This window comes from Podarcis bocagei (genome assembly GCF_964188305.1).
Source record: "Podarcis bocagei genome assembly, chromosome: 12".
NCBI classification, from domain to species: Eukaryota; Metazoa; Chordata; class Lepidosauria; order Squamata; family Lacertidae; genus Podarcis; species Podarcis bocagei.
The window spans coordinates 5135232-5159819 of record NC_138137.1 but is presented as its reverse complement, the minus strand read 5'-3'; the positions used below and the strand labels follow the sequence as shown (position 1 = coordinate 5159819).

Here is a 24588-nt window from a genome sequence, read left to right as displayed (position 1 = left end):
CCCTCAGGCACAATTTTGGCCAGTAGCCTTGTCCCTTGTGAATTCTTCTAAGCCTCTTTTAAAGCCATATTAATTGGGTGGTCATCACCACATCTTGCAGGAAGAAATTCCATAGTTGAATTATGCATCGTTTAATTAGGCGAAAACATTTTTTTCCAGCCAGGCATTTGGCTGATTAATATTCTACAGCCTTTTAAATGTGTCTGTGGGAAGGAGGGGGTGATTATTGTTTTGTTTTAATTATATACTTGTATTTTATTTCGTATTTTGTTCTGTGAACCGCCCTGAGATCTTTTGGCGAAGGGCAGCATATAAATCAAATAAGTAAGTAAAGATTTTTATTTTTGCATTGGCTACTTTAGAGATAAAAAATGGTTTAGGATCCTTGCAGCATTCATTGTGACTTGCAATCCTTTCATCTAGTTAAGGACATGGGTCCTATAATGCTTGGAAATATACTTATTTATGACATATGTATGCCACCCCATAATTTAAAGTTCAGGAGATCTAAAGCAGAATCTACTAGAGGAAATGATTTTGGTATTTTCATCCTCTTTGAGGGACTCAGAGATTTAAACCCACATTAACCAGAATAGCACAACTGAAGCCTATGGAAGAATGCCAGTTTTAAATAGCTGAGCCTCTGACCTGTTGTCCAACACTGGAGAGACTGGTTTCCAAAGGGGCTTGTTTGGGCTTCGGGATGAGAATGCACTCACTACGGCAACATGGATTTTTCTAAAAGGATGGTTTGAGTGATTGTTCGGGTAAGAAGGACGAAGGGGAAAAATGCAATATCTCTTCCATAAAGCATAAATGTTTTTTAACCAAAACATAAATAAAATAAACTGGAAATGACTTCTTTCCTTAGCTATTTCCCCTCCGTTCTGACCACCAAGCATTCATGGAGCCATTTATCTCAGTAAAAGAGAATGAGTTTCAGGCCTCCCTGCCAGTTCTTTTTAATTACCACATGTAACATTGGTCATGCCTGTTAGGAATAATGACTGAACAAAGCTTTTCCTGAAGTGGCTTTTAGGAAAAGAGGCTGTGTTAGATTAGAAATGATTGGCAAGATGTTGATCACCCTTTTATTGAAATCTTTTCTTTGTTTAATTTGGTTTGAAAGGGTGTGTGGGAAAACAGCCATATCAAATAACAGCATTTTTGGGCAGGGCATGACTTGCTGCATATGTTTATATAAAAATTTGATTGTGCTAAAGAGAAAACCAGAAGGGTGTGCAAGGATGTTGAAGGGCTTCAACGTTGAACCTAGGTCACATTATGTATGGTCTGCAATGTGTTTGACACCTGATGTATCAAGGATGGAGAATGCGTTCAGATTGCCTATATTTCAGGAAGCTGCATTGAGGTGGCTTGGTTAGGAAGCGTGAAAAGTGTGAACACTGTTGTTTCTGCTTAATCTGTGAAAATACCATTCACTGAAGGACAAACTACACATGACTCACCCTTAAGTGCAGGAGTTTTCTTCTTTAAACAGCCAGGATGTTGCTCCAACCCCAGTCTGGATTGAGACCCTGCTGTGAGAGGTGGGGGTTTTATTTTATTTTTTTATAATAATATTTATTAATGTTTCACAAACAGTAAAAACAAATTCCAAAATTTAAACTACAAAAACAAAACACATAAAAATGCACAATAAAAAACAGTTAACAGAAGAAAAAAGAAAAAAGAAAGAATAAAAACAAAGAGAATAACCAAAAATCAAAACAGAAAAAATTAATATTTTCAAATCTTATATTTCCTTCACTAGTTTCTTGACCTCCTCACACCTCCCATTTTGTATTCCAGTTCAAATATTAAATTCAGCAAATCCTTACCCTCTAACATTTATCCTTACTCCATATATTAACCTATTATAAGTATTAATTTCCAATTATCAATCCCTATTTACATTTTCTTAAGCATCTTTTTACCAGTACCACTTATTTTCAATCAAACGTCATTTCAACATTCCTTAATTTTACAGTGCTTCTGCAGGTAGTCTTTAAATTTCTTCCAGTCTTCCTCCACCAACTCTTCTCCCTGGTCACGAATTCTGCCAGTCATCTCTGCCAGTTCCATGTAGTCCATGACCTTCATCTGCCATTCTTCCAGTGTGGGTAGCTCCTGTGTCTTCCAATATTTCGCGATGAGTAGTCTTGCTGCTGTTGTTGCATACATAAAGAAAGTTCTATCCTTCTTTAACACCAATTGGCCATCAGAGAGGTGGGGGTTTTAACCCTACCCGCTCTACTGCAGTCTTGATCCAGATCAAGCCACCTTCACCTGCTGGTTGCACATGGAACAAGTGAAAAGCTTCCTATGCAAGCAGCTGGCGCAGGTTCCTGATCCAGATCAGTTTGTAATTCTGCCTGGGCACTTCTGCTGGTGGGCAGCTATGAAGACAAAATGGTTAAATTGCAGAAGAATTGTTTACTTTGCACTTGCATTCAGAAGTAACACCCGCTATGCTCAGTGACGCTTCCCAAATAAATGTGATTTAAGAAATCACCACAAATGAAGTCTGAAAAAAGATGGGAGAATAAACATGCAAACAGTGGATTGAAATGGTCTGACAGCACCATTGCCTGCAACATTCCAGAGCAAACAGTATGGAAACCACAGTGCACCACAACCCTGTTGTTCTCTTGAGCAGCCAACGAGCTTTGTGTATAAATCGCATGCATGCCTTCTTGGAAAGCATAGGTCCATTTTTGAATTCTGCTATATTCATATTTTCAAGGTTCTGTAATGTGCAGCCCTTTTCAGGGAGGCCAAAGTAAGATTAGATGAATATTAGTGTGTCCTTAAAGTTTTTGTGGTATTTGTGTTATAGAACAGGAATAGCTTTATCTCTGGGAAAACAAAATATAAATTCATCATTGGGAATCAGTTATGGGTTCAGCGTTCTCTGGATTCCAAATAAATACACTCACACATACCACCCTTCCAGTACTCAAGGCAACTAACAAAGAGAGAAAATGCAACAAAATAACTAAAATAGGTTTTAAAATGAGCATCTGAAATAGTACAACTAAGGAAAATGTGTTCACACACTCCAAACACTAGACTGAATAATGGACTTTGTCATGCCCCTGGAAAAGCCCATGCCAATGAGCAGATCTGCATGTTACTATTTAGTTATTTAAGACATTTATTCACCTCCCTTCAGCCAAAAGGTTTCCCAGAGCAGCTTACAGCAACCAATGGTAAGACAATCCAGTTCCTGCCATCAGGACTATAGTCTAAAATCTTTACAATCAGGGTGTCCCAAAGGTGTATCTGAGCTATGATTGCAGTCCATAATGAAAATTAAAGTTTAGAATCTGCTGTTCCAATTCATCCTTATTCAGAGTAGTTGACACCACAGTGAAGGGAGTATATAGCCAAATCCATGGTCAGCTATAGAACTCCACAAGTACAAAGTAAAAACAGCTCCATGGCCAACACTAGGAAAGTCCAAGTTAGAATTGTTGCCACCACCTTCGTTGAGATGCTGCTGCTGTAAGTGAGCACTGATTCATTTCCTAAATAACTTTGGACATATTTGCACTGTAGGAGTCATGCCTGCATTATAAATAGATGTACTTCTCAGTTCTTTGGAAAGAGAAGGACCACCATCAATCTGATTCCAAAGTTGTAGGAAGAAGGGGCATTGCCAAGAATAAGGAAACTGATATATCATCCATCATACCTGCACTTGGAATTGTACAGAGATCACATTTAATATTATTTAATGTATGTAATAAAGAAAAGGAGAAACATTATAGTGATATTTGCTAAATTTACCACATAGTTAATGGTTTGTTAGCATTTCCCTCATAACATTTTATTTTCAGAGGTCTACTTCTTGGCTATGGATGTGAAACTATGTATGCCTCAAGGAGGAAGTAATTCTAGGCCTACATCCCACCTGCCAAGGTTATAGAAAGGAAATTTGTCATGCTTTAGCAGTTTTCTTCTCTGTGTTAATGCATAATTTAGGCCAACATGGTTTGAAAAATAAGTCCCTGCTTTGCTGCTTATTATGTGCTTCCTCAGCTTACCCCCAGGTGAAAGTCCTCACCATCTCCTTCCTCAGTGTTGATGGCAATCCATTACCACACTTGTTCCCTGTTATTACACCCCCTGAGCACAACTATTTCTTAGGAGAAACAAAGAGAACAGTGGGGCAGCCATAAAAAATGACAGCCCTGTACCCCTTGTTCTACTCATTTCATGTATTTTTAGGGATACTCAACATACAATGTGATATTGTCACACATTCAGTTTTCTCCATTTCCACAAGTGGTTTTTCAGGCAAAGTAGATCTAAATAATATACTCACAAAGAGTGGGAAATAGCTGTAAAACATGATTAATTATCTTTCTCTAATCAGGGGCAATGAGATGTTAGCCTAGAATGGCTTCCTCCTTGAGGCATACCTAATTTCACATTAATGGCCAAGAAGTAGACCTCTGAAAATAAAATTTTATGAGGGGAAACCTAACAAATCATAACTATGTGGCAGATTTAACAGAAAGCACTATAGCCTCTCTCTTTTTCTGTATTGCATACATTAAATAGCACTACGCTTGTCTTGCCACATGTTGAGCATGCCTGGAATGATATACAGGGAAGAGAGGAGAATGAGCTACTGCTTTCATTGTTGACCCCAAGTCTGGAGCATCGTCTCTCGTTCTACCCCCATGTCTCTGCCCTCCACTTTCATGTTATTGCTTCATTGCCCTAAGATGAAGTGTATACTGATTTGGGACTTCTTTATATAACTAAAGAATTGGGTATTATCAAAAAGCAGGAACTCTGAAAGCAGCATGAAGCAAATAAAAAATGTGTCAGTTGTAGGATGCATAGCAGCCCAAGCTCTCTTTCACAGTGTGTGCTTCAAGGTAGCACTTGATAGATTATTATGGGAAGAGCGGTTATTTTGCCTTCAGTGAAACGCTATACAAGAACCTAGTTATGGGCCACTATATTTTCTCTAGACACAACAGCATATTGTGCCCCAAACACAAAGCTTTCACACAGTGCCTCATGATACAGCCCTGCTTGAGAGGGGTATAGGGCATATTAAAAAGAAAAGGAAGAAACCCGCTTCCTTGCTCTGGATTTTTGTGTTGTCATTCCATATGAAACTTTGATTATTTAGCTTAAAATGATATCATCGCATGTGTGGTAAACAGATGGAATTAGTCGATGATGTGTTACTTAGTTCCGTCACTCGCTGCTGTGTGGTTTTGTGTAAACAGCTAAAGAAAAATCCAAGTAAATTCACTGAAGGCAAGATTAAAATCAAACAATTGTTCTTTGGCTTGAGATCATAAAGGAGAGGAAATTCAAAGCAAAGAATCCAAACCTCAAATATCCAAGCGCAATGTCATGCCAACCTTAATTTTACACAACTGCACCCTGTTGTGAGCTGATATTGGAGGTTTGATTCTGAAACTTGGAATTTATTGCTTTTCTGAATCTCAGCCAGAGCAATAACTCTCCTTTAATGTTGTATTTGTTTGGTGAATAACTGCTTTTGGAATTATTTTAATTGTGGACTTTGAGGTTTTTTTGCCAATCAAAATGAGGCACATCCCTAATAAATGTTGCAACTTTGCAATATACAAGATTTTGTAGTAAAGGTGGTAGGAGATCTGTGAAGCGCTGTCACGGTAAGGACTAGAATTAAAGAGTCCATAGAAATTTGGAAGCATTGTCAACAAGTTCTGTACTGCAAAAAAGATGAAGAGTAGGCAAAAACATTTGTAAACTGAGACGCTTGAACTCCTGCTGATTTAAGTTAATGGAAGCTCCACAAGGGTCTCAAAGAAATCTTTACTCCAATGATATCCTACCCGGTCATTGCTTAAAAGTTTGTGATTGAAAAATAACCCGGATCTTAGCAAATGTAATGAGCATAGCAGAAACAATATTTCTATTACTGTGCCAGCTTGGATAATCAAAATCCAGTGGCAAGTTGGCGGGAGAATTTATATTGTATTGGGGAATGGTCCTTGAGGACTTTGCAGCGGGACTTCCCAAACAAAGGATTGATCCTGCTGCCAATCCCTAGGTCATATCAGGGCAAAGTCTTTAGTACTCAAAAACCTGAAGCCAGCATGCCAAGGAATAGCTTCTCCTGTTTATGAAAGTGAAATTCTAAGATTTGGGATGGCTACAGCTGTGTTTCTCTGAGTCTCTAAATTAGGGATTTGAAGTCTCTGAGGTTAAGTTAACCTGTCTTGATATTATTTGCGTTTGAGCATGACATAAGAATACAGTACATAAGGCTGCTTTTTCAATGCTAAATTGCGTCAACATTTTATGCTTCACATGCCTCAGATCAGTCAGTTTTAAATTTAAACCCAAAATGAACAATAAATATTAAGTGTTCTTAACACACACACACACACACACACACACACACACACGTTCATGCTGCAACACTGTTCTTTGGACAAGCACAAATTATTCTCTTGCAGAGGGTAGGAGAGCATTTTGCTGCAGGCTTCTCTTATATCCAGCCACCATGGCTAATAGCTAGGGATGGAGTCCAACGATATTTGGAGAGTGCAATGTTGCCTACCCATGACATAGTTGATAAGGCATAGAGGAGTTCTGCTTTGGCTGCCTAAGGGTGCTGTGTGTTGGTGCTGGCCCTGCTCTGAAACAGGATAGGGTCGTCCCCCCCCCCCGGCAATGTTTGTGTGAGGAACTCCGAATCTTCTGCCCACTTTATTCTCTTAGGTGAGGCAGTGAATTATCTGCGTCCCTTTCCTTGCTTTGGTGAAGCGAGAAAAGGGGCAATTGGACTTCAGACTCTTGCTTGTTTTATTTGCTTTGAGGTTTGGAAATGGCGGTGCCAATTAAATTTGACTCTGAAGGGTTTGGCTGCACTTGGAACTAATCTTCATTGAATAAGAGGAGGCGGCCCTGCCGTCCTGCAACAGAGGGGAGTAACTATTCAAATACGAAAACTAACAAGTCACATTCCCATTGAGATTGTATTATTGATACCATACATCAGGGAACAAGAAAATGGGCGAGGAAGGAAATAATGAGACGTTTTCATCTTTCCTCTCATCCCTGTGAACCAAGAACAACACATCTGATAGGGATAACTGGTAGGCAGGGCTGAGGGACCATAAGCTGCAATAATTTTATTTTTGGAATCTGGACAGTATGTGTCCTGGATAGAGATTTCTTGGCTATTAGAGAAGATAGCAAAATGCCATGCTTCTACTGTGATAACTCTACACCCCCAGCCCTCTCTGAAATCTGGGACCTTTCTTCAGCCATGCATTCAGTGACAAGTTCTCAACCACAATGCATCTGGACATTCTTCTATTTCTTGGCTCACCAGCCTCTGTTCTGCAGGGTATTTATTTTCTCTATTTTTTTATCCCACTTTTCATTAATTGTTGTTTCTCAAAGTTCCTCTTATTCAGTAAAGAACACACAGAGAGGCAGGCCCTACTGTCAGTCTTATAGCCTAAAAAAACAACAATTCCAAGCCAGCCCTTCAAAGTCGGAAATTGCTGCTGAGCTATAAGCTATAAGCATCATACTTGGGACTGGATGTTCTTCCCTTGCTCTTGGTGACTCTTAATCCTTTTCAGACCTGGTGCCTGCAGTCAACCAAGTTGGGCCCTGACTGGACCTTCACTGGCCTGCGTCATCTATAGAGGCACTCCCCTCTGGGACTCTGTGTGGTGTTTTAGTGGTGTGTGGGCAGTAGTGGTGCTTTTGATGAGAGCCAAGGTTGACTCCCATCCCTGGCTATCCACCTGAGATCAAGTGATACCTTATTGATCAAGTGATCTGTTGAATACTCAAACGTCATATGGAAGGAGAAGAAAGCACTTTGTCCTAGGAAAAATATTATAAGGCAGATCGTTTATATTATATTATATTTACATGTCACAGAAGGAGGTGAGATCTCTTGAGTCTTAAATGGTAGCCTGAAATCTCCCAAGAACAGGGGTGATATTATCTGTGTAGAGTTTCTTAAATGCATGGGAAACACAAATTCAAAATATACTAGCCTCTTGAGTGTTGCATTGCTATAGAAAAGTCCCTGACCCTCTGCTCTGAAATTATAGCCAGAGAAAGAGAGAAAACATGTGTTCAACGATAAATCTTTTACAATTCAGTCTGACTGAAGGTGTCACTAAAAGATTTACTCATAAAATGTTAAAGTCTGGATTTGTTTAAACAAATAAGAGAATAGCTCTACTTTGTGATATGATTGTGGGTGCATGAAGAGTTAGGAAAGGGAAGGTTGTAGTAGGACAAAAGTACATTTCCCAAGGGGTTTGCTTTCTCTGGGTTGGGATGTGGCCATATTAGGTAATTACTATTGTCTCCCTGTTTCCACTAAGAGAATCTTTTTAGGCAGTCTGCTCAGTGAAGCATAAATCCAGTTGGCCTCTGTTGTGCCTAAACTATGGCAGTTGAGCCCCCAAAGCCAGCCCTATGATGAAGCTGGATGAATCAGACTGCGCCAAACAGCAGGTTTTGCTGGCCATAAGGAGCTGCAGATTGCCAAAAAGCAAATCTGATTTAGTTTTAACAAGTGCTATGGCAGCATTGGTGGATCAAAGTGAAACACAGGGAGATATAGTCTTCTGACCACCAATACCCAGAAACAGAGCAAAAGTCACAATAACGCTTGTACATATTAAGTTAAAACAGTTGAATACAATATAAAATATAATTTACACTAAAAAAAGCCAAAGTAGTTAAATGCATCTGGCTATTTTCATTAGTGTGCTTATGGCTAAGCTTTGACCAACATTATTTAGTATTTATCCTGCCCTCCAAATTTTGGGAAAACGTTGAGATGTACTGACTGATTCATGTCTGTGGAAGTTTTCTTTAGTTAAAAGAATGTGGTATTTTATTCTATTAGTTTAACTTATTATTAGATTTTTGGATATACATATGTTGTAAGTAAAATTTTCACTTGTTATCACAGCATTGGTGGGGACATAGACAGGAATATGGAATATTTTTCTAATCATTTTGGCACAATCAGTGTGTGCTTACCTCTGTATTTTACTACATTGCCTATTAGATATAATCCCATGAATGGTTTTTATGGCACCGATATACACCCATTGCACACATAACATCTCTCCCCCCCTCCGCAACTCACATAATCTTGAGAGTGACAGTAAACAAGGAGTCCAGCATTACAGGTGCAGGTACGATATATTAGTCCAGGCATAGGCAAACTAGACCCCCAAGATGTTTTGAGACTACAGTTCCCATCATCCCTGACCACTGGTTCTGTTAGCTAGGGTTCACGGGAGTTGTAGTCCCGAAACATCTGGAGGGCCGAGTTTGCCTATGCCTGTATTAGCCATTCCTTTCTTCCACTGTAAGGAGACCACCCTAATTTGCACCAAACCACATAAATATATAGCTGAAACCATTGGGGTAACGTTATTTAAATTTCTAGTTTCTCGGGGCAGAATCAATGTTTGCCCTTGAGAGTGAGCGTATGTACATCCAAGTTTTTTCAAGTGTTTTCACTAGCCAAACCACAAACAAACCACTTTTTAAATTTCCTCAATCACAGAAAAAAAGTTTGGCAAGGGGAACAGCTGAAGAAAAAAAATATATGAGATGAGGTGAAAGCCCAGGTGCTTCCATCCACACACCCCCTTGGGGATTGTGGCCATCGTGTGTGTGTCAGCACGCAAAATGAACTGCCGTGACCAAATAACCCAAACTTAATAATGCATGATATAAGACAAAATATATAGGATGAGAGACCTCTGTATAGTTACAGAAGGAATTTGTTGAAGAGGTGAAGGCCCTATTTGTTTTTATAGAATTATGTCCCCTGCTTTCATTTGGAACATCCTGGAGGTGGTCCAGGATCCATATGAAGGGGGCTATTTGGCATCTAGTCTGCCGTCCTCCCCTCTCACACTCACTGCATGTTTATGACAGGAAGTCAAAAGGTTGTCCTCTTTCTCTCAGCAAGATGGCCTCTGAGTGACACCAGGGATGCCATCAAGCAAGCAACATCAAAAGGCTCAAGACAGGATTCCTGCAGACCATAACTTTAGTTGGCAGGGATTTAAGTAGGCTGTCAAGTAGTAGCTGGGGATGTCCATCTGGCAGTCTAAAGAGCACTATGTCTGCTATTCCCTTAAAGTTGACTCACAGTTAAATTTTTCCAAAAGGTTTGAAACAAGAAAGCTTGTTGACCATATACGTAGAAATTGGTCTTAACTGCAGACCAAATGGATGGCCCATTCTGCACCTCACTCCGATATTAATGAGGACTTTAATGCTGAAGAAACAGAAACAGTATTAAAATTTCGAAAGGGATAAGGAAAACAATGCTTCTCTCCAATGGAGAAAGTTCCACGTCCAAGCAAAACCTGGTTAGCTTCCATAGCAAAGTTACAATTTCCAGATATTATATGTACCAAAGGCAACAATGCAAATGAAAACATAATTTTATGTTTAAAGAGGGAGGGAGGGTTGCTGTCCTTGTAAGCAGATGCAACACTTTACATAGGAAATACTATTTTGGTTTTTTTAAACTCCTGAAGGTTAAAGAGAATGTAGCTGACCTAGACAGCTTAATCATGGGGTGGATGAGGTTCAAAAAAAAGTGCAGATTTCATCTTTATATATATTTATTAAATTTGTTGCATATATATCCTACCTTTAAAGAAATTCCCAAAGCAGCGTAACAATAAATATCAGAATATTAAAAATCAAATAGCATAATGTGCCTCAAGTGCCAACTGAAAAGCGAGTGTGCTTATGTGACGCTGGGTATGGTTTCTGGAGTCCAGCTCTTCCCTATCTGGGTGTTTCTCTTCAAAGTAGGCAGACCAAATAATTCTGTATTCTAATTTTGAGCAGGACTTTGAGGTTGGATAAATTGGTTGGCTGTGATGTACATTTTAGAGCATGTACACTGGATAGAACGTTTTCTCATCTTGAAATGACATTTTGATTGACTGCATGTCAAAGATGTTTGAAAGTTGGAGGTAAACTTAAGAACAAAAAACCCAAATCACCCTCTGAGAGCCAATAGAAGAAGAAGAATTAAGCAGTGGTCAAAATTATGCTATCTCTTTTGCTATTGTAACCCGTCTCAACTGACATCAACCAAAATATACTGAGCTCACACTTGTGTGGCTCAAAACAGAATTTGGCTATCCAGGCCAAATGTGACCAGCCAAATTCAAGTATAAATGTCTGCAAAGTTCAATAATTATTATGATTTCTATAGCAGATGGCCTCCGGGCTTCAAGTATGTATTTGATTTTCCAAAGGGAATGTTCCATTGCTCTTTTTTCTTTGAAAGCAATACAAACACAATGCCAGTAGTCTCAAATCACAAGCTGTTACAATTACCCTTTTATCTCTACACAGTGGTTAAGAAACAAAGTTTGGTTTCAAACCTTCAGTACATTGTTATGAATACTGGAGGGGAAAATGTTTTTAAAATAGTTCAGTGGTGCCCTTTAAAACCCATAAACTCTTATTGTGCCTCTTCTATAAGTAGCAAATGGCTGTGAGGTGTGCGCATGGTTTTCTTCTGAAATATTGCGGACTGTATAAGACTTTGTTTGCTTAATTTTTCAGTGGAACTGAATTTTTATGATCTGCTCATAAACCTCCTGAAAATACTGGTCTAAATGGAAACACTGACACAATCTTAATTACACTGGCTCCAGCATGATACAGTGATTAAAGTTTGTTTATTTTGCACAGGAGTTTGTGTGTGTGCGCGCGCACAATTTCATTGTTGGGGAAAGTAATGGAAAAGTAATGTGGCAATGGAGACTATGACACTTTATTCCTTTGCTTCAGAACAACAGGTCCATGTTTTCAGTTTCAAACAATTTATTTATTTTAGACGAAGATAAATCTTGATACACTGAAGTTTCTAATTTCTACAAAATTGCAATAGCTACCCCCACCCCGTTGCATTCTGTTCACCCAATTGAGCTTATGTCATACTGGAAGCTCTGGGGTCTCCTTTTCAGGTAACCTGGTCCAGAGTTGTTTCAGCTTTTATATGTAAATAACAAGACCTAAAAACTGGTGCAGTGACTCAAAGGCCAGTGCAGATATTTGACCACAGTGGCATAGTGTGGGGGCCACGGGGTTGGTTGACCCAGCCACAAAAATTCTTAGCAGCGCAACCCTCGCTATGCCACTGTGCCCCAAAGGTGCCCCAAGACTGGGAGGGAGGTGCCTTCCTTTCCTAGTCTGGCAATGCGCAGAACACATGGCGTAAATGTCTCCATGGCAGCCAGGTGGGCTGCGAGCAGGGTGCGGGCAGCTGGTCAGGTCCTCCCCTGCTGGGCTGGAGCCCCTTCTCACTGTCCACACTTTTTGGCACCTCATGTCTGCATCCTTCACTTGCAAGCGCCACATGCCACACACTTTTCGAGCCATGACTGGTGTCGCTGCTGTGCGTGCCAGGTCATTGCTGCCGTGTGCGCCAGGTCATTTAGCTCCCTTCCCCCCTGCTTCGGGATGGAGGTGCCACAGAGTCCCCAACCAGGCCCCCATATGAGGTCAGGCAGCCAAAGACATGGTGGGCTTCCGCTGGAGTGTTTGACGTGGATGAAGAGGAGGCCATGTCAGCCTTGGCTGCCAGCCGGACTGACGGGGCTTCCCGCGGGCACACTACAGAGAGCTGAAGCGGCTGGTGCAGGGTGAGGCACGGCAATAGAGGGGCACTGGTTGGGAGGTTGGAGTCTGCGTCTGGCACCACCTGGGAGGAAGTTGTGCTAAAAACTGGGGTGGGGGAGGACCCATGGTGATGTGCTAGCCCCCTTCCCCATGGTGATGCCACACCCCCTTTTGCACCTTGCCCTGGGCATTAGCAACCCATGTTATGCCACTGCAGGAAGGGGCACCACTCACCATCCAGGGCACAGCATTTTTCACCAACTGCAGCCTCTAGACCAGCCATGCGGGAAACCACAATATTTGTCTCTGTTACTCAGAACTCAATTTCTTACCTCCATGAGAACATCACTTTGGGCTCAGGGGCCTGGCCTGCATCCTCCACAGTAAAGCTAAATGTAAATACATCATTCAGCTTTTTATATAATCTTACGTTCTTTTAGCACACTTTTAACTTCCCTGTCATCTAATGGTATAGCTATCACCATCATCGCAAGCTACTTTATTGCTTTGGTTTTATTTGATTTCTCTTTGTTGGTCTTCATTTTTTTGCACTATGCTCCTTAAGTACTTTTTATTTCTTATCCCTTAATGTGTACTGTACTTGCATTTCTGTTGCCAAACTGTATGTTCCTGAAAATCAAAAGGAAAGGGCCTTTATGAATAACTTATTAGCCAGCAGGCTTTTCAACTGATAAGTTTCTGATGAAGCACAAGAGAGGATATGTCACTTGCCATAAGTGACTGTAAGTCATTGAGAAATAATTAAGTGAATAGCATGTGTCTCATAAACCTTTCAAATGAAAGAGCACCAACCCCAAAGCATGGTGGAGATCCTAGCTGCTGGGTAGAGCACGTATGGAGAAGAGTGTCCCTGCTGACGTCCAAACATTTTAAAAATAATTTGCTTATTGAAAATATACACCCACCCAACTCAAAAGCATGCTGGAGACCATTGAGATAATAATTTACTTATGAATGAGGCTGTGTAAAATGTAAGTTCAGGTTGCACGGAGAAGTAGAGATTGGTAAGATCATGGTCAAATGAAGTAATTCTTTAATGTGAATGGTTAGGCTATAGCCTATTCAGAAAGGTGGCTGGCTAGGTAATAATTTGGGCCAACAGGTATAACTCCAGCCTTATCCATATAGTAAGTGTTGTGGCAAGCTTTCTTGCTTGAGTGGCCCTCACCAGTTCCCCAGTTGCAGCTTAAGCCTGCCCCCATTTCTGGACTTAGAAGCTGACTTGGCAGCTAGAAAACACAGATATGTGGCATCTTCATTTTATTCATTGCTTGGATTGGATTAGGACCAAAGGACCTCGGTCATTGCTCTTAATCCTTCATTGCTCTTGATCCTTATCCCAGAAATGAGAGACCCTTTTCTGTTTTGTTATAGAATGAAGTGAATTATGCAAAGAAGGTTGGTGGATCAAACATAGAATGGTGACCAAGCCCTTGGAAATCTAAAATTCAAGCTACTGAAAGACTAAAAAAGAATATTTCACCCCACCATAGCATTAATCTCCATAAAGTTTATTTTATTTAGGAATCAGCAAGTAAGGAAGCATTAAAAATAATTTAGCAAATATCACATTAGTAAGCTGGATGTGTGTGCTGTAATCCAAACTTTGAAACACCAGTCGTCACTGAAGCATATGTTGCTGAACTCAATGGGATTGTCTCATTTCCCATCTCTACTTTTTCTTGGCAACATTTTGTCTCGATGGCACCACATTTCATCTCTCTCATTGCTGAAGATGAATTTCGACTCAAGATCCTGGGCCAAAATACCTCCAGCCTTTGGGATGGTCCAGATGTGATTCAGGTCCATCTGTATTTATCATGTGTTTTTTTAAGAGGCTGAAGCATAAACTGACATTAAAAACAAGCATTGGTGGTATAAGTAGCTTTGGAAAGAAGGCCGGCATAAATCCCGACCATTTCTCTTTTTGCTGTGTTTGCAAAACTCACTTCTGGTCGAAGTGTCCTAGAGGAAGTGCTTTTTAAAGGTTTTGCTAAAGACTCGCAATTCCAAACTTCTCCGGATGGAATTTCTGTTTCCCTCCATTTTAAGCAGTCTAATCTCAAATGTATTAAACTGGCTATCCAAATCTGAGGGTGTACCTAAGTGAGGGCCATTCAGTCCTAAATTATTGTTTTTAAGAAAGCAGTAGTTTGCAGTGAAGCCTGGAGCTACAGGTGCTCTTCTCCCAGGGACTTCAGCAAAGCTTTAGCATAGGTAACCATTGGCCTGGATTACCATCTTAAATTTCTAAATTCTTGACTAATAATGAGATCCTGTGAGAGTTGCTGGAGCAGGGGGAATCCGTTCTTGTAGCAATTGTAGGCTGCTTGATACGGAAATGCTAGGACAGAACCTGTGTCAGCTGCTCATGAGTAGTTCAGACTTTGTTTATCCCTGGCAAAATTGCAGTGTAGTTCATGTGGAACCTATGGAGGGGTGAAAAGATAGGATCTTGACAGTGCAGTCCTATAATGTCCACTCAACAGTAAGTTTCTTTTAATCGAATGAGGCTTATTTCCAGTAAACTGTAATCAGATATATGGTAAATGGCAAAATAAAAGGCAAAACTTTGTCTCTTACTTGATAGATTTCATACTGTAAACCTGCAGGCGGCGATTGTTCTTCTTGCCTCAATCGTTGTGCAGCTCCTAGCTTTTGAGGTGCTCTACAAATAATGGCAATAATAGCTATTAATGTTCGCTCTAAGTGACATAAGAGGCAGGTGGTTGTGGCTCAAATAGAGGAGATCTATAACAAGGATTAGGGTTCCATTCCCATGTCTGTCTCTTTGGGAGAGAAGAGAAAGTTGGAATTCAATAAATGTAGCCATTTTGACTACCGTATTTTTCGCTCCATAAGACGCACCGGCCCATAAGACGCACCTAGATTTTTTGGGGGGGAAATAAAGGGGAAAAAAATTATTTTCCCCCCAGGTGCGCTGCGCTACACCAGGAGCTTGGGGCGTGCGGAGCTCAGCGCGCCCCAAGCTTCTGCGTGCCGGCAAGGTCTCCGCTAGCGTGGGAGAGCCGGGCGCCTCTCCCAGGGCTAGCGGACCCCTGCGCTAATCCAGAAGCTTGGGGCAGGCTGAGGTCAGCGCGCCCCAAGCTTCTGCGTGCCGGCAAGCAGTCCGCTAGCCCTGGGAGAGCCGCGGGGCTCTCCCAGGGCTAGCGGATCGCTGCGCTATACCAGGAGCTTGGGGCGTGCTGAGCTCAGCGCGCCCCAAGCTTCTAGGTGCGCGCAAGCAGTCCGCTAGCCTTGGGAGAGCCGCGGGGCTCTCCCAGGGCTAGCGGATCGCTGCGCTACACCAGGAGCTTGGGGCGTGCTGAGCTCAGCACGCCCCAAGCTTCTAGGTGCGGGCAAGCAGTCCGCTGCCGCCCCAAGCCTCGCGCACCCGGCAGGAGGTCCCACCGGGTGCGCGAGGCTTGGGGCGGCAGCGGACTGCTTGCCCGCACCTAGAAGCTTGGGGCGTGCTGAGCTCAGCGCGCCCCAAGCTTCTAGGTGCGCGCAAGCAGTCCGCTAGCCTTGGGAGAGCCGCGGGGCTCTCCCAGGGCTAGCGGATCGCTGCGCTACACCAGGAGCTTGGGGCATGCTGAGCTCAGCGCGCCCCAAGCTTCTGCGTGCGCGCAAGCAGTCCGCTAGTCTTGGGAGAGCCGCGGGGCTCTCCCAGGGCTAGCGGATCGCTGCGCTACACCAGGAGCTTGGGGCGTGCTGAGCTCAGCGCGCCCCAAGCTTCTGCGTGCGCGCAAGCAGTCCGCTAGCCTTGGGAGAGCCGCGGGGCTCTCCCAGGGCTAGCGGATCGCTGCGCTACACCAGGAGCTTGGGGCGTGCTGAGCTCAGCGCGCCCCAAGCTTCTAGGTGCGCGCAAGCAGTCCGCTGCCGCCCCAAGCCTCGCGCACCCGGTGGGACCTCCTGCCGGGTGCGCGAGGCTTGCAGACACTCGCCCGAAGCAGGGGGAGCCCTCCCGAGGGCTCCCCGTGCATCTGGCGACAGGCTGCCGCCCCAAGCCTCGTGCACCCGGTGGGACCTCCTGCCGGGTGCGCGAGGCTTGCAGACACTCCCCGCACGCGCTCTTCCGGCTGGGGAGGTGACGGCCGGCTATAGAGGCTCCTGCCATAGCCGCGTGTCACCTCTCCAGCCGGGAGAGGGTCGCAGGGGGCTTCTTTAGCCCCGTGCGCGTGCTCTCCCGGCTGGAGAGGTGACACGGGGCTGTAGAGGTTCCTGCCATAGCCGCGTGTCACCTCTCCAGTCGGGAGAGGGTCGCGGGGCTATGGCGTCTTCGCTCCATAGGACGCACACACATTTCCCCTTCATTTTTGAAGGGGGAAAAGTGCGTCCTATAGAGCGAAAAATACGGTAATTTGCGCAAAGCAATCTTGTGCAAAGCAACTTCTCCTAATACAATGGGGGGGTTTTGTGTGTGAGTGTTATTTTTACTAGTATTTTCATTATGCACACTTTCCTCTAATATATGCATCTTTGTAAACATTGATTGGTTGGAGAACTGCTTCACAAAATTAAGATGTGTGGATTTTTAAGGCTAGCTGTGTTTCGGTTCATATATTGCTTCAGAAAGTGTGAATTTGATTGATTTAACTTCAAATGCATATTGAACCAAACTTATCCTCCATCCCTAATCATGACTCAAGTTCAACTAGCTCAGTCTGGATCCAACTCAATATGTGTGAGGTACTTTAAATGCATAACATTTTTTCTTTCTCTGTGTTTTGTTTTTACACGGAATGTAAAATTAGTGGTGAGCAGGGCTAGTGCTCTCTGTTGCCAGAATCAGCATAGGTCCAGAGGAGACCAAAATTCCAGCTCCTCTATTATCTGGTCCTTTAGTGGGTCATTGTTTGCCATCCTCCCAGGGAGACCCTTTCTCCCTAATAGATCCTTGGTGACTCTGAGCTTCTCGTTGTGTTTAAGCCTCCTCCACTCCTGAAGCCTTGGGGTGATGGGAAAGAATCAGCGATCAAGGCAGGATCTAAGTGGTTCTTTGGACCCTGGCAAGGATCTTTGAGATAGATCTCTTCAGACTGAAGGTTTCTCCAGGTCTTCAGTTGGAATGTAGTTTTCAGGGCCTCAATCCTCTTCCTCCAAATATTTCTCTCCAGGGACTGGATTGGATTCCTTAAGGGAAAACACTGAATTCTGAGTCAGGATGTTCCTTGGTGTAGGTCTTTGACTAGCCATGACTGTTCTGTTATAATCCAGTAGCTGTGTCTTTCTGGTGGCAATATTCTCCTGTTAAAGACCTTCAAGGAATGTTCACCAGCTAAACTCCCATCAGAAACTGGTTCTACAGCACAACTCTTAAGACCATTGTTTATGACTGTATTTGTGTTGGTGATAATGATAGTACTGCAACTATAATTAATTACTATGAAAAGTGTGTATATTTATTTGATTTCTGTCCCACATTTTAATCAAAATAGTGTATGTAAAATAGTACAATACAGTTATATTAGGGCTCCTTCCAGGCCATCCCTGCCCCCACCAACACTTGGCACTCTTCTGGGTTTTCCTCACCACTCTCACTGAGTTTTCCCAAACATTCCCCTCTCACAGACCACTTGCACATTGCTGAGAGTCTTGGTGAACCACCTCATCATTTTTCTGCTCGTTGTAGCAATTGTAGTGTGCTGTGCTACTCGCTGCAAGAGTCCTCATTGTGTTTTTACTTTGAACCACAGGTCACAATTTGGGAACCTCTGCTTTAGGCCATTTGGGCTGTTCCTTTCCCTTGATAATTAGATGATCTTTGTATATTTACCCCAAACCTGTAGTTTCTTTCACCAAACATTGCTTTGGAATATCATATCATTCATCTCCACTGATTTCCTCTAACAAGCTCTGAAATAATTTCCATGTCTGTGGCTTATTTTCTTCAGTTACTCTTACACCACGAAGTTCAGGACACCAACGTTGTGCATTATTTTGCATGCAATTTTTGTCATGTTCCGGGATGCCCTGTCACAAGCCTCTGTTCTTTACAAACAAAAGGCACACACAGAAAAGACTTTTGCCTTGTATGAAGTAAATTTTATTGCACTAATTTAGCAAGATTCACGGCTATGGGCAGCAGTTTATCAAAACAAAATCTCATTAAAATCTGTCTGCACTTTGCTTTCTGTCTCCTTTGTATAATAAGATAGTGGAGCTTTCTGTGACCAGACAGTAACTTGTGGTAACCTACGGGTTGTGTGTGTATACATCCATAGACCATGAATGAAACTGTTGTTAGCACTCTTAAATGTTGGCCTTGCTGTGCTAATAATGTTGGGAAGTTTCTGCTTTATCAGCAACAATGACTGACAAATAATCAGCCGTTTTTGTGATGGGAAGCCCAGAATATCTGCTCTGCTGAAGAAGAAAATAAATTTCATGCAGAGAGACACTGCAGTATTTATTCCAATACTACTTCTGTCTGAAGATGACATGGGGATTGCATTTTCCTAATTACATTTTAGGATTTACTCATTTTTCCCACACATGCCCCAAAGTCAGTGAAGCAAAAACATTAGTGGCTGGGCCTTTACATGTATAGTAACTTCAGTATTCACAGTATGAACACAAGTTAGATGCTGCTGTGTGGTCTGTCCGGCATTTGCAAAGTGATAATTGCTGATAAGCACATGGTGATACATGCATTTACTTTAAAGGGACCTTTGAGAGCATCATAAATAAAGTACAGTCTTTATGTGCCTTAAATGGCTGGATGTGTGTGCTTGCTGTGATGCGTAAATTCAGCTAAAGTTGAAATGCTTTAGTTGTTGGGTAGAAAATATTAATTTCTATTGAGAACGTGGACTATTTAACAATTTTTAAAGCGTTAGCTTATATTTCATTCGTTGAACTTATATGCCAAGGCACCTAAAGCAGTTTACAATATCAACTTACTAAAACAAATGGAGTGCACATAAAGTTGGCCTGGAAGCGGAGGGGAGAGTCCACCAGGAGCAGGCACAGGTGGTGCGTGTGGACTCAGACTAGTTCTGAAAGACAGTGACCTTTAAAAACGACTGATGGTGGAGGCAGAAATATTATTCACATAGTACCATAATGCATGTTTCAATTACATTCTGATCTCCCATACTGTTTCTAGGCTTTCAAAACAAAGGATGGCTACATTGTGGTGGGAGCAGGAAATGATCAACAGTTTGCCACTGTCTGCAAGGTAATAGTAATTAAAGAGCAATTCATAAGGTGGGAAGCTCAAGGCGATAATGTTGGTGATTTCGTGAATCGCCTTTAACATAAGTCACAAGACCATTTACAATAATACGATAATAACAGTACAAAAGGAAAAAGTCAGTTTTAGAACAATACAAATAAATATGTTGCAGGTGTATGATTCTAGTAAAATGTTTCACCGATGACTGGTTTCTAAATGGGCTAACGTGGAATATTGATTCTTACATAAGAAGCAGCAGTGACATATTCTGTTATATAACTTAGGGTTGCCATATTTCCAGAGATAAAAGTCCAGAAAAAGTTGTTGGGCTTTTTTTTGGCGATCACTAGAATAAGAGTCTTTAAATAAATAGCTAGGAGACACATCTGAGATATTATTATTGTTTTAATATGTTTTGACTATGTGTACTTGCACACTAGGTTTCGGATGTGAGCTGCTTGTGTTGTTGAATTAGTGGGAAATGGAGATAGAAGAATTTCAGTTAATTAATAAAAGGCATGATGGACATATTTTACTCCAATTAATTAAAATTAATTTATTTTTAATTAATTGAATAAATGTGCTTTTGGATTTTACACATACAGTAAATGTTAAGAAATGCGTAGAGAGCCCAGTTTTATTGATTATATTCTTTGATATTTAGTGTATGACTGCATCTCTCTCACTGAAGACCAATTTGCACAACGTTCTGTGATGATTATGTTACTGAATGCATTTCAGATCCTGAATCTGCCTGAAATCAGCCAAGATCCCAGATACAAAAATAACCAGCTGCGAGTGCAAAATAGGAAGGAACTTACGGAAATTTTAACAGCCAGGTACGATTTATGAATTTAAGCTTCAAGTGTTTATTTTTGCAAACTTGTTTGCAGTCATGGCCATTTTATTATGTATAGCTCATGTAGGCTAATATTAACTATGGGGTGTTATGTAAGTTTATAAAAGCATAAGATTTCAAGTCTTCCACCAAATGGATGTCGCTTAAGAAATTTTGTCTTAGACAGGATTGTCTTCATTTGTCTTTAACTAGGTAAGGACAAATTTGTCTGTTTCTGGTCCCTCATAATAACATTCAGTTTTCACATTAATATGTGCCTTTAAAAAACAAGGACCTTCAAAACACATATTTCAAATGGTACTTTTTCTTAAAATAAGTACTTAAATGCAACTCTTACAACTAGCTATAAATGGTCCGCCAGGCATCTTCTGTGCAACACCATATTGTGCATGTGGTCATCAGTGGGAGAAGTCATTTTCCTTTGGAAACGTTCTTTATTTTCCTAGAACCTCTTAAAATGTTCTCAAAGGCCCCTGAGTCATCTCCTGCATGGAAGACAGTCTCATCTCCCCCATATACGTGCCCTCTCCAGTTTTATTTCAAACACCACTCTATGGGAGGGGGGGGGGTGCAGGTTCATCCAATTCTTCATCCAAGTCCTGACGTGGGATTTACTGAAAGACAATATTCCATTTTTCATTTTTATACCCATAGTTGGCTGTTACTTGGTTGTCCCTGTTGCTGTCTCAAGTTCAGTTCTTCAGCTTATTTGCCAAATATATTATGCTATGTTAGCAGAGGTTCCACCAAATCCCTGGAGGACGTCAGATGCTGCCTGTACAGACCTATTCTGTACTTCATATGCTAATGGAAGAACATAATTTATTAAGTGTCATGTTAGTTTGAATGAATCTGGCACCCAATAAAGAAAGACCAATTGTAATATAAATCTTGGTCCAGGATCTTGGAGTCATATGTTTCCATTCCTGTTCCTTGTAATTTGGCTTGTATTAGCTAATAGACATCATTTGTGGAGTGATCACATTTTATATGGTAAATTTTGAAAGACAGGTTATGTGGGACTTGTTACTGTTTCTTGGTACTAGGAAAACAAAAACAAAAAACCCCCTTATTCCTTGGAGTCTTTGCAACAGTATCTAAAACAGAATAATTGTGGAGAACAAGTCATCCGTCACAAGAAGAAAGCAGCAGAGTAGATTAATGCTAAATATCCTTTATGGGTATGCATCTGGCAGAGTTTCTTGTGGAAAAATATGTTGAATTGCCAGGAATGGCATGGCAAGATAAAGTTTATCTGCAGTAGTGTCAGCAAACACACTGGCCACAGTCAAATTTAATGCACTGAAGATGTGATTAATTATCTGCCTTACGAATTATCAGAAACTAGAAGTCGGATTAGATGTGAGGTTCAGCACAACCTGACTGCACATGATGCATCTACCTTGCTAAAGTTAAGCAGGTCTGGGCAGGGCATGTGTGGAAGGTTGCCTAGGAATCCCACATAGGCTGCCTTGAGTTTCATGAGCTGCTAAATACATAATCAAACAGACTGTGAAGCCCCCCTCTCCTGCTGAATCCCAGGTGCTCTCGAGACGCCCACCCTGCTTGCAGGGGACTCTTAATATGGGAAACCCATGTGATCTTGAACCTCCCGCTGCCTTGCAGCTATACTCATTCGTGAGAAAGGCTTCAGGAGTAAACCCTGAGGAAAAATCAGCCTTGAAAAACAACAACAATCTTTATTATGGTCCAGAGACCCAACAAATCGTTACAAAGCAATACACCATTCATACAGCCTACCTCCAGGTTGAACAAGCATTTTGTTTAGAATACAGGGATCATTGGTTCTTGCAACCACCGATAAAAACTTTGCCACTGCTAATGTTCTAGCATTTGTCCGGTCTTCCAATAGGAACCTGACATAGTGAGCCTCTGATTTTCCCAGGAAAGGTACCAGCAAGGGTAGTGTCAGTTCAGCCCTTGCCTGCTCATATTTTGCACAGTGCAACAAAATGTGTTTTATGGAATCAATGTCTTGAGCACATGAGCAAAGTCTGTCCTGGCAGGGAACTCCTCTCAACCTGCCATCCAACCTTGCAAAACATTTTCCAGAGACTGGGCAGTCTTGCACCCTGGAGAATTCACTATAGGTGCTGTGATCCTCCAGCAGTTTGACTTCGCCCCTGGAGGTGTACTCCATTGTTTCCTGAGGCAGACAGACACCCCCCAAAATGTGCAAAGTTTCTGTGCAGTCCTATTATTTGACCCACCATGTGGTAGCTAGCTACAGGAAGTCTTCAATTCCTCCTGCCCTTGTCTGTTCTTCCCTGTTGAGGTGGTACTGGGCAGCTGACCTTTCGCTGGACCAGTTTTTGCCTTTGGGTTTCCCTTCTGCTTTCACTTTCCCCTCGGTATTCCTGCTGCTTCCTGAAATTCCTCCTTGTCTCTTTGAAGTTCTCACTGTTTCAGTTCAGCTGTTCTTGCGTCTCTGCCGGCTCCACAGTTTTGAGTTTCTGCCTCGCTGTCACGCCCATATTCCTTCTGAGACTCGTACCCAGCCACATCTCCTTTCTGTCACCTCCTCTCTCTTGCTCTCAAGTCTTAATTTCACATACCCACGTGCCATTTTTCTGACTCTTTCTCTCATCCCATCAGTGTTTCTCAAACTTGAGTCCCCAGCTGTGTTGGACTACAATTCCCATCATCCTGGTCCTGCCAGCTGGGGACCCAAGTTTGAGAAACACTGGAAGTCATGCCAGGTCATTAGTTCTGCTTATGTATGCTCCTTTCCCCTCCACTTCTTGCTACTGCCTCCACACATTGGGGTGATCAGGATACGCCTCACCCACAGTCTTTTCATTTCATTTTTATTTGTATTAAATTTGCATACCACCCTTCACCCAAAAATCTCAGGGCAGTTTGCAGCATAAAAATACAGACTAGAGAAGGCATGGGAGAACTCGGCCCTCCAGATGTTTTGGGACTACAAGTCCCATCATCCCTAGCTAACAGGACCAGTGGTCAGGGATGATGGGAGCTGTAGTCCCAAAACATCTGGAGGGCCAAGGTTGCCTATGCCTGAACTAGAAATACAAGATACATATCCTTCTTCAGTTCAGGCACATCCACATCTCTGGCGCTCTTCCTCCATTGTCTGATTTCCGGTCCACCTCTCCCCGCCCCCATATTAATGCAATATGGCCTAGGCAAGAAAGCCTGGACAAAGCAGCTCCCCAGCATCCACCCAGCCTGCTCTGCTGCCACTGCCCATCACACAACGATGCCGCTATTTCAGCCTCCGCAGTGTCAGAGGCTGGCGAGGGAAGTGGAGGGAGGTGGATGCCCCAGGTGAGCTGCTGGGGATGGGCAGGGCAGGGCAGCTCTCCAGCAACCATTGTGCTTTGCCATTGCTGCTTGCCACTCCTTGTCGTCTAAGGGCAGGGGCACAGTTTGGGCAATGAAATATGGAGAGGGAGCATGGTTTGGGTGAATTGTAAGAGGGTTGGCAAGGTTTAATGGGAGGGGGTGGCCAAGTGTAAAGAGAGGGGGCTTGGCACGTTGTGAAGTAAACAGGGGAAGCAGCTTCTAGTTTACATACACATAAAGCTAAAGCTAAAGGACCCCTGACAATTAAGTCCAGTCGTGAACGACTCTGGGGTTGTGGCGCTCATCTCGCTTTACAGGCCGAGGGAGCCAGCGTTTGTCCGCTTCCACAGACAGTTTTTCAGGGTCATGTGGCCAGCATGACTAAGCCACTTCTGGCAAAATCAGAGCAGCTCATGGAAATGCTGTTTACCTTCCCGCCGGAGCGGTACCTATTTATCTACTTGCACTTTGACATGCTTTCAAACTTCTAGGTTGGCAGGAGCAGGGACCGAGCAACGGGAGCTCACCCTGT

The 24588-nt window shown here is 42.4% G+C and overlaps 1 protein-coding gene across 5 annotated transcripts in view; it reads left to right on the top strand.

Moving 5' to 3' along the window:
- SUGCT (succinyl-CoA:glutarate-CoA transferase) overlaps positions 1 to 24588 on the top strand; it is a 304201-nt gene that overhangs the window by 97472 nt on the left and 182141 nt on the right. For all 5 annotated transcript variants that reach the window (XM_081165186.1, XM_081165185.1, XM_081165188.1 and 2 more), the window contains exons 10-11: positions 19802 to 19873; positions 20612 to 20709. In XM_081165186.1, coding sequence (XP_081021312.1) covers positions 19802 to 19873; positions 20612 to 20709 — 170 coding nt within the window. The remainder of the gene's footprint in view (positions 1 to 19801; positions 19874 to 20611; positions 20710 to 24588) is intronic.